General features: G+C 39.8%; 1 protein-coding gene across 5 annotated transcripts in view; it reads left to right on the top strand.

Moving 5' to 3' along the window:
- Positions 1-1,888: 1,888 nt before the first annotated feature.
- PTTG1IP2 (PTTG1IP family member 2) overlaps positions 1,889-10,816 on the top strand; it is a 43,426-nt gene continuing 34,498 nt past the window's right edge. For 2 of the 5 annotated variants that reach the window (XM_054496008.2, XM_054496004.2), the window contains exon 1: positions 1,889-2,192. In XM_054496008.2, coding sequence (XP_054351983.1) covers positions 2,048-2,192 — 145 coding nt within the window. In that variant the 5' untranslated portion in view covers positions 1,889-2,047. The remainder of the gene's footprint in view (positions 2,193-10,816) is intronic. The other 3 variants (XM_054496007.2, XM_054496006.2, XM_054496005.2) reach the window with 3 other exon arrangements.

The following is a 10,816-nucleotide window of genomic DNA, read 5'->3' as shown; positions in this document are numbered from 1 at the left end:
TCAAGTGATCCTTGCACCTCAGCCTCCTGAGTAGCTGGTGCACACCACCATGCTGGCTAATTTTTTGTATTTTTTTTTTTTTGTAGAGACAGGGTTTCACAATGTTGCCCAGGCTGGTCTTGAACTCCTGGAGTCAAGCAATCTGCCTGCCTCAGCTTCCCAAAGTACTAGGATTATAGGCGTGAGCCAACGTGCCCGTCTCCCATATAGACTTATGATGGCTTTTAGCAGCTACAGAGACTAAGTCTTTCCAAGTTCGAATCCAGAGGAAGACAAGCATCTTTATCCTAGCATTGCTAGCAAAAGCTCTGAGATTGACTTGGATTAGACCAACCTAGGTCATGTGCCCACTCCTGAGCCAGGCATGGTGGCCAGGGAAGTTTTATGACCTGCTTTGCTCAGGTGTAGTTTTCATGTCCTACTTCCAAAGTAGGAGTTGGAACTCCACCCATTCCATGAGAACTGAGAGGCAGTGAGGGGCAGGTCTCCAAGAAACAATATGCACATAGAATATATGTATTTTTCATTTTAATGGCTGCTACAAGTTTGCTTTCTAAAGACACTGTAACAATTTACAGTTCCTCCAAAAAGTATAATAGTACCTTTTCCCCCACAACTTCACCAATGATATCTTAGTTTTCTTTTTAAATGCTTGCCTACCTGATGTTTACATTATTAGTTTTAATTTATAATTTCCTAGTTCCTAGTACTAGTGTTTCTAAACTATTTTTTTCATATATTCATTGGCTACTTGGATTTGCTTTTCTGTCAATGGATTCTCCACATCTCTTGTCCATTTTCCTATTGTTTATCTTTTGTCCTTTTTTTGTCAATTTATAAAAGCACTTTTTATATTATAGCTAATAACCCCCTGTCTATCCTCTGCATTACAAATGGGTAAAGAAAAGTAGCCTGGAACTCTGCACATCTTCTCCTCCTCCATCTTTATTGTCCATACTAAACCCATAGTCCTCAGGATGCAGTCTCGATCAATATGCCAGGAATACTATGGGACAACTCCATCATTTATTTTTTTAACTTTTTAAATAATTTTTTTAGAAAAAAGATCTTGCTCTGTTGCCCAGACTGGAGTGCACTGATGCGATCATAGTTCACTGCAGCCTTGAACTTCTTGGCTCAAGCGATCTTCCCACCTGATCATTTTTGAAAAACAAAACAAGATAATTCCTGGTCAAAGACAAGTTTTCATCACCCACCTCTACCTCTCCCCAACCACACACACTGGGGCAAGATTGCTCAAATTTCAGTCATTCTGGAACCACCTCCCCAATTTTTGCCATATCCTTTAAGTTGTGTACTATTTATATTTCTGAAAATTGTCCTTGTTTGCACAGATTTATTTTAAAAGCATATATTGTTGCTGTTACATCATTGTAACTACTGGTTATATTTTTCCAATACGCATTAAAATAGATTCATAACTATGAAAATAAAAGACATTTATGTACTACCCAAAACATACCTACCTTTAGGAAACTGCATTAGAGCACGTCAAGAGGATCACCAGGCTAGTCAAGGACAAGACCAAGAGTTTACAGAGCTGTGAGTTTCACGGCCTCACCACTCGTTGATCGCACAACCACTCCCATGGAGTGCAGTGGGTGGTAGGTTCATTTACATCAGAGAAAAGGCAGCATGGAAGAGTGAAACTGCCGTACACATATTCAAGTAGTGAGAATTTGAATCCAGGTCTTTCTCCAAAAAACAACAATGTAGTAGGGAAAAATGTTGGTTTGGGGGAAATAGACCTCAGTCAAGTCCAGTGGACCAACTGTACATGGTATTCAGGGCCCAGGAAGCTGGACCCAGTGCCAATAAGGATTGCACTATGAACATTCCACATTCTGGCTAGAACATTAGGGATTCTAAGGTTCTGCTGATTATGCTGGCATCCAGGGCTTGCAAGCGGCAGCCTCAGGACCCGGGGCTGTGGTAGGTCACAGTCTCTGAGCAGGTCTCAGTGTCCAACACTGTGGCTGGTGCCCGCCAGGTTCCCAGTGGCTGGGGTCACCAGGTCTGAAGAGAGATGTGCTGGCTGCGGGCGTGGGGCCAGATCCTCCTGCCAGTTTTCCTCTCCCTCTTTCTCATCCAATTGCTTATCAGCTTCTCAGAGATTGGTTTTATCCACAGCCCCAGGAACAATCAGAAACCAAGAGATGGGAATGAAGAGGGTGAGTAATCTGGAGTCCTGAGGCGGGTGCCCCACATGCTCCAGCGTTGTTTTTCCTTTTAATTGTGCCATCCTGGTGCGCTGGAATTTTCATCTCAAAAGTTGTCATTTGGTGTTGGTGGGAAGACATTTTAAAGGTTCTAGATGGTTTTGGTGAAACTCAGTTAAATTGGACTCAGATTAATTTGGTTTATCTGAAATATGAAAGGTAGATTCAAATTTTTAAATCTGAGGAAAATCATGGTTTCTCCCCCATCACTTTTTGCATGACCTATGGCATATAAGCTTTTTGTTGTGAATAAGCCATTGGGTTTTGTTCTAATCAGACCCACTCAATGGTCATAGTTCCTCTTTCTTAAGTTTTTAAAGGTCTTAGTTAATAAAATGCTTTATTTGTTCTTTTTCATAAAAAAAAAAAAATACTTCAGTTTGGAGGCATCTCTTGGTTTCCTTCCCAGTTGAAAAAATTTTGAAATGTTAAAAGTCATGCTGAGTTAAATTCATGAACCTGGAAATAAGGTTTTTAGTATCCTAAATTGGAACCGTATAGACAAAATAAGAGACAGAATTTGAATTACTTGGAAAGTGCCCTGTAAAGCCAAGATTACCATTTTTACAAAGACTATGAGACAGAATAATTACTGCTGTCTGGTTTCCAGAGTAGAAAAGAATGTTAGTATCTGTAAGCAAATCAGTCTTCCTTACTAAAACCAAACCCACAGTTCTCAGCATTGCACTGAAATAAGAATCTCCTTTGAGGGGGTAGGGCTGGGGGGATGCTGAATTAAAAGACCTAGCTTGTTTTCTTTGGTTTCATCTTCCCCACAGATTTCTCTTTTTTAACCTCTTGGTCACCCCTATACGTACTCTAAGAGAAACAGTGTTTCAGTGCCATCCTGGCCCCTTCTCCCAACAAACAGCACCTAAAAGCATAGGCCCAAATATAGAAACAAATTCTTCCTTTTGTTCCCTAACAAACTGGACTCATACTGGAAATTTTTCACATCTTAAGACTTTATCAAAATGCTGATGAAGAACAAAAAAAAAAAGAAAAAAAAGAAAGCAAACAAATAAAATAAATCAAAAATCACATCTAAGATAATCTCCGAAGATGGAAGTTTCTGTTGCTAGCTAGCTCACTTCTAGGGCTGGTCAACTGGAGTCCATGTTTCTAAGGAAACAGCTTGCCTGCCAAGGGCCTCTCCTGAACGCTCGCATCTTAGTCTCGGGCCAGTTCCCCTTAGTGCTTGCATTTAATCCTCCCATCTAACAAGGATATGGTTTCTTAGACATCATGATACTTTTCACTTCCAAAACTGAGAAGGGGCTTCTAAGCCTTCACGAGATCCTCATCTATGTCCCGGTTTGTGCCCTGAGTGACAGGCAACAGACAGGACTTTGTGAAGGATCACACATCAAGTGAGACCTCCCCCTAAGCAGGTTGTTTTGATCCCCAGGGCTTCTAACTCTGATGTTCATTTATATTTGAGAGCTTAGTAATCAATATCTCAGGAAATTATAGTAAGCACTTGATGCAACTTTGGGTTAAACTTCTAGAATCTAATGAATGGATTAAAAAATGTACTGAAACCTAGAGAATTTTCTTCACTAAAAGTAACTAGACAACAAAGGGGCATAGTGCAAAAAATAAGTGGCAACTAAGGAAAGAACTGGAAGATTCTGGATCAGAACAGAATAGCACAGCATGGCAAGACTCCAAATGTTACCACCCTCCCTTAGAGGTAACCAATGAGTTACTATAATCCAAGAATTTTTATTAATTCTCCAAAATCTGGAGAGAAACAAGTTGAGTGGGTATCCATTCTTTATCTTATTCTGAAGATGAGAAGAGGAAATGGCTACTGAAGAGAAATAAGTGGAATGAGGACCTGAAGAGAGAGGGCCTGACTCTCTGATGGAAATTCAGGTTCCTGAGTTACAAGCTGGATTTGAGGGCAGATCTAGAGTCCAAAGATACCCCTTCATGGAAATGGGAAACACCTCTGATAAGCTCTGGCAAACCTTGGCATTGGAAAATGACAAACCTCAGAAGAGAAAACAGAGTCAGATATTCTAACAAAGCCTGGCACAGCCTCATTTGAGTTCTCCCCCTTGTCTAATGCTGAAAACAATGGAGTGAATAGAACATAAAATGCCATAAAACTGTAGCTTCTTGAAAAAAATCTCAAGGATCGTGGTAAGGTGGTTAGGATCTCACCTACACTATATCAGAACAAATGGAAGGTCTGAACAGAGCTGTGCAAGCATTAGTACAATGAAAACAATAGAGCAACTATGTAAACCCTGCACAGCAAAATAAAGAAATAAAGGAGTATATGATAGCATGCAAACACACACATACACACACACCCCCCACCAAATAATCTACCCTAGAAGAGAACACAACTCAAGAAACATGAAAATTTCCCACAAGTGCTTTGAGCTAGAGAACAATCAAACGAGAAATATTCAGTGAAACAAGCCTCGAAGTCGATAGCAAGATATTAGAATGAAATTAGAAGGCAGATAGCTCCAAGGAAATAAACTGAAGGTCAAATAATTTGAATATAAGGCAAGGCTTCTGAGTTTTCTCTCTTCATTTGTTTATTTCTGCTAATGGTGAACACACCAAGAATATTTGTCACATACTCTGGTAGCTGCCGCATTCCTCTATCCTCTAGCCTAGGGGGTGCTGTTATCTGGGAGCAAGTGGGACTTCGCTTTCTTTCCCCTGGTAAACTTCTCAGCCTCTTTCATCACCTGCATACCCAATCTTGGTACTAAGTTCCCGGTGTTATGTATACGCAGAGTGATTTCTGTTTTCCTGGTTGGATCCTAACTTCATATAGCCATCTTCAAGACAAAAGGCACTTTAAGATTTTGACCAGCAGGCAGGTATTAGGAGGATTAGAGCATTGACACTAAGGTTTAAATGCTGATGGGGAACCAGGAGAGAAACCTGGTATACCTCTTCTGGCTGAGGTAAAGGAAGGGTGAGATAATAAAAATCTCAGATGGGTTGAAGGGGAATCTGAAAATATTAGGAACTTGTGACTCACTTTCTAGAGTTTACTCTGAATCCACTGGTCTCATAGATAACATGAGGCTAACATGGCTCCCAAACAGTAGGTAATAGTAGCAGGAAGAAGTATCTTAGCAAATGGACTCAAGGACTGCATGTCAGAATCCCTTGGACATAAGAATTTTGTAGGGAAAAGAGTAGAGAGCCCTAAAATTCCCAATATAGTGGGTGGGGTATAGGCAAGGCAGCTCTTGTGAGAGCTGGCAGAATTGAAGAGGGAAAGGTCTTTCCCAGACAATACTGGACCTCATGTCTAGAAACCACAGCAGGACCACAGATGCTAGACATGACATTCCCTAAGAAGGGGACAGGTGAGATTCACACAGTAAGGCTAGCAAGGAAGGAGGAGGGGACTCAGTCCAGTCACACCCTAGTGCCAGGGCAACACATAGCCTTTGCTCCCAGAAAAGTATAGCGTCCCCAAGGTAAAGGGGGAAGGAGCAAACCCTACATTTAGCTAAATGTTTATTCAAAGGAGGATGAATTGACTGAACTTATATTGCAAGTTATGGTTTTCTGCCACTTGCAGAAATAGGAGATTTGACATTATACTGAATTGTGATGTAAAACTGAATTCTGATATTGAGAGGCCTAGATCAGATTCCACCTCTTCTATGGTGCCTTCCTTTAGTCCACCCAATCTGAGTGAATAGTTGCTCCTATACTTAGCTGCGCCTCTCTGACAGTACTTGTTTCACCAGAGAGGCAGAAGAACACAGTTATCACAGGCAGCAGCTCACACTGCCTGGACTCACCTCCCAGCTCTGTTGCTTACTAGGCCCATGCTTTCTGTGTCACAATTTCCTTATCAGTAAGATAAGAATAAAATAGTATCTTCTGTAAATGGTTGTTGTGAGGATCAAATGAGTTAATCTATGTTATGCACTCAGAACATTTTCTAGTACATGGTAAGTTTTCAATAAACATTATGCAGTCATGTGTTGCTTAGTGACAGAGGTGTATCCTGAGAAATGCATAGTTAGGCAATTTCATCATTGTGTGAATGTCATAGAGTGTACTTACACAAACCTAGATAGTATAGCCTAGGCTATACACCTAGGCTAGATTAGCCTATTGCTCCTAGGCTACAAACCTATACAGCATGTTACTATGCTAAATACTGCAGGCAATTGTAACACAATGGTAAGTATTTGTGTATCTAAACTTACCTAAACATAGAAACGGAATAGTAAAAATATACAGTATTATAATCTGAAGGGATCACTGTCCTATATGCAGTCTGTTGACCAAGATATTGTTGTGCAGCACATGACTAGTTATAGATATAGAGATATATATTATGACAGTGCTGGAAAACAAGATGAGAGCCAGACAATGTTAAGAATTCCTGAGAAACAGAAAGCAATTGAGATCAGACCAATGGAGAAAGCCACAGCCTAAAACACACATAAGAGAAGACTAATGTAAGACTGGTTTCTGGGGTTGCTCCAAGCTCAGCAGCACTGAATACAAAGAGCACGAGGGAGTTGTGGAGCAGCTTCCTGGGTGCTGATCTTAGAGCACTATAGCTGGTTGCCTCTCCAGCTTCTCAAATTGTCTCAAGAAGCAGGCAGCAGAGGCAACTGCCCCAGGTTAACAATGAATGTGAATTATTGGCCTGGAAAGGCAGGAAAAGATATACTACCAACACACTGAACCTGGCAGCATGTCCCAGTCCTCACCCACACCACAGAGGTGGAAATAGCCTATATACATACACCTAAATCTTAACTTGATTGTGTTAACGCAATCAAGAATCATGAAACCCAATAAAGAAAAGAACCAATTTATTAAAACACATTTAATAGACGGGAAAAAACACCTTGAAATTAGAAATTTCTCTTATAGAAAATGGCAAGGACTAACAAGATTCCAAAGGAAATGACTAAGCTGGCAAGTAGATTGGCTTGCCACAACTCCAAAGATGCTAAAAGTAGACAGTGAGACTCAACGGATCAGTGCCAGACAGTTTATTACTCATAGCACAGCCAACAGCAGGAATGCCAGTATGGCAGCACCAAATCTCCTTCCCCCAAGTCCCATGGAGCAATGCAATGTATCCAGATTGTGCTTATGAATGCAGCCAGTTGCACTGGAGCTAAGGAACCCAGGACTAAGAGCTTATGAACTTTTATGGCAAGCAGTAAAAAATCTAGTCCCTGGAGAGTAATTGTGACTATAGTCACACTGTGTTTGCCTTGACCTATTTAATTGACTATGTTACCAGATACATAATAAGTGCAGGGTCAGAGGATAATTAGGCCAAGAAGTTCGGCACATTCAGCAAGGAAATCCAGAGATGCTCAGGGTCTAGGATGGATGTCTCTCTCAACACTATAATTAGTATTCTCATGGAGATATCCATGAAACAAGAACAGACTGTTCTGGAAAAGATTATGAATCTTGGAAATTAAAAATATAATCAACACAGACATAGCTAAAGAGTGAATTAGCAAGCTCAATAATTGAGCCATGGAATTCTTACAGAATGCAGTACAAAAGAACAAGAGATAGCCTATAGAAAAAAGAGACAAGAGTTCATGCCAACATTAATGTAATAGGAGTTTCAGGAAGAGAGAAATGGAAGAGAGGAACTAATTAAAGAAAAATATACAGAAAAATATCTTTGGGCCAGGCGTGGTGGCTCACGCCTGTAATCCCAGCACTTTGGGAGGCCAATGTGGATGGATCACGAGGTCAGGAGATAGAGACCATCCTGGCCAACATGACGAAATCCCAGCTCTACTAAAAATATGAAAATTAGCCGGGCGGTGGTGGTGCACACCTGTAGTCCCAGCTGCTTGGGAGGCTGAGGCAGGAGAATCACTTGAACCCAGGAAGTGGAGGTTGCAGTGAGCCGAGATCGCACCACTGCACTCCAGCCTGGTGACAGAATGAGACTCTGTCTCAAAAAAAAAAAAAAAGAAGAAAAATATATTTAAAGTTTTGAAGAAAAGAAAATGGTGTTGAAACTAGAACATATTAACAGACTAAGCCAGCTGTGCTCTAGAAGGTATACAAAATAAAAACATTTGGACACTTGAAGAGTCAAAGAGTTTATCATTCACAGACATCTGAAAAAAATACTCAAGAATATAATCCAGCAAAATGAAAAATGAATCCAAGGGGAAAATGTGGGATTCAAGAAAGAGTAGTAAGCAAAGAAACTAGTAAAATGAAGAGTTAATTCTAAATAATTTATTATAATTCAACAGCAATTTAAATATGTCTAATAATCATTAATAACTTTAATAGTAATTAAAATTCCATCTGATTTCTGAAACCCATATGATACAGAAATCATATGGAAGTTTAACTGCTATTAAATAGTTAAAGTTAAAATTATTTAACTGGGAAGTGGCATGGGAAGAAAGAGAAGAGTAAAAACATATTAGGATCTTTGTCTAGGTTGAGAATGTAGATCCTGATTAAATGATGATAGAAAGATGCATATAAAATATCTCCCCAAATTTTTTAAATAACAGCTCAAGAATAGAAATAGAATGTGTATTTTGAGGCCACTAGAGGAAATAAAGGAATAAAGAATAAATTGATGGAATAGGATATACCTTACAAATGCTACTGAAAACGAAAGCAAGTGTAGCAATATTATATAAAACAGAATTCAAGTAAAAGAAATCATTAAGTCAAAGAAAAAGTGATATTCCACATTGACATGTAGTACAGTACACCAAGATGACATATGACAAACCTTTATTCACCTAACAACATAGTTTTAAAATAGATGTAACAGGTAAATAAAATATAAGAAGAATTTTAATATATAAAATCTTGTTATTTTACATATACTCCCCACTGTTTTTTTCTCTTAGCTGTTCTTGAAAAATTTTCCCTTGTGGATAAACTATATTTTTGTATTATTAATTTATTGCAATGCCATTAAAAAAATTTTGTTTTGATATTTTGCATAATATATTTTGATGCCAGGAATGTCTAGGCATTTGAAATTGTGATTCTCCATGGGAGAAGAGGATCACGGATGGAACTTTATGGAATAGCAACATTTCAGACATTGGTAGGAGTGGAACCAGTTGAAGAAACTGAAAAAGAAAGACCAGCGATGTTCTAAGAGAACTAGGAGAAATGATACAGAAGTCATGAAAAATGTAATCAAGAGCAAAGAAGTAACCAGATAGAAAACATATATGCAAACATCATGACTTTAGGGTGAAAGAATCTGGTACCTGGTAATGCCATGGAAATAGCTAGAACCTTGTTCTTTAGGAATAGAAAAGAAGAAAGAACCTACTGATTCATGTAACACATAGGTCAGTTGTACCCTCATTAGTTTTCCAATAAGGGCAAAAATGAGTATTAAGGAGATGGCTGGTTAGTTATACAAATGCTCAATCTAAATCTCAACCATGGAACCAGAGCAGGCCATTTACTGACATCATGTGTTGAGGAGGGAACTTCATCTCTTCGCTTTTTGCTAAAAGTCTTTTCCCATCTAATCAGGAGAAAAGCATCAGACAAATCCTAGTTGAGGGGCATTCTGCAAAATATCTGAAAGTAGTGAGGATAGTAGTCCTCAAAACTGTCAAGGTCATGAAAAACAAGGCAAGAGTGAGACATTGTTGCAGACCAGAGGAGACATGATGACTAAAGGCAATGTAGTATGGATAGGATCCTGGAAAGGAGAAGGACGTTAGTGTAAAGACTGGTGAAATCCTGATAAAATCAGGAGTTTAGTGATTAACACGTGCCAGTGTTAGTTTCTTGGTTTCGATTAATGTACCATGGTAGTGTAAGGTATTAACAATAGGAGGGCCAGTGCAGTGCAGTGGGTCACACCTGTAATCCCAGCACTTTGGGAGGCTGAGGCGGGCGGATCACGAGGTCAGGAGATGGAGACCATCCTGGCTAACACGGTGAAACCCCGTCTCTACTAAAAACACAAAAAATTAGCTGGGCGTGGTGGCGGGCGCCTGTAGTCCCAGCTACTCAGGATGCTGAGGCAGGAGAATGGCGTGAACCCGGGAGGTGGAGTTTGCAGTGAGCCGAGATCGTGCCACTGCATTCCAGCCTGGGCAACAGAGTGAGACTCCGTCTCAAAAAAAAAAAAAAAAAAAAAAAAAAAATTGGAAAACTGGGTGAGGGGTATACAGGAACTCCCTGTAGAATCTTCACAATTTTTCTGTATATCTGAAATTATTCCAAAATAAAAATTTTAGTTTACAAAAAAGCTGTGGGAAGCACGTAGAGCTCTGAGAACAGTGGCCAAGTCATGTGTCCTCTGTTTCCCTGCTTCTGCCTTCCGAAAGGAGCCTGAGGCCAGCTGTCCTTCACATAGCTGAGGCAGCAGAATGTTTACAATTCACCTTGCCTTTTCTTTCACTCAACTTTCCCATGGGTATTTTAAGGATACTTTCGGCTAGGAGGAAGTAACATTCAATAGGACTTAATTTGAAAACTGAACTGTAAATTTTTTTCCCCAGCTAAATCAGATCTGCATCCAATCAAACAATTTGAAATTAAATAGAAAGGTCTGACCTTTCCCACAGAGCCTGTGAACTCTGTCC

The sequence above is a fragment of the Pongo pygmaeus genome, chromosome 6 (genome assembly GCF_028885625.2).
Source record: "Pongo pygmaeus isolate AG05252 chromosome 6, NHGRI_mPonPyg2-v2.0_pri, whole genome shotgun sequence".
Classification (NCBI taxonomy): Eukaryota; Metazoa; Chordata; class Mammalia; order Primates; family Hominidae; genus Pongo; species Pongo pygmaeus.
This window is presented reverse-complemented; position numbering and strand designations above follow the sequence as displayed.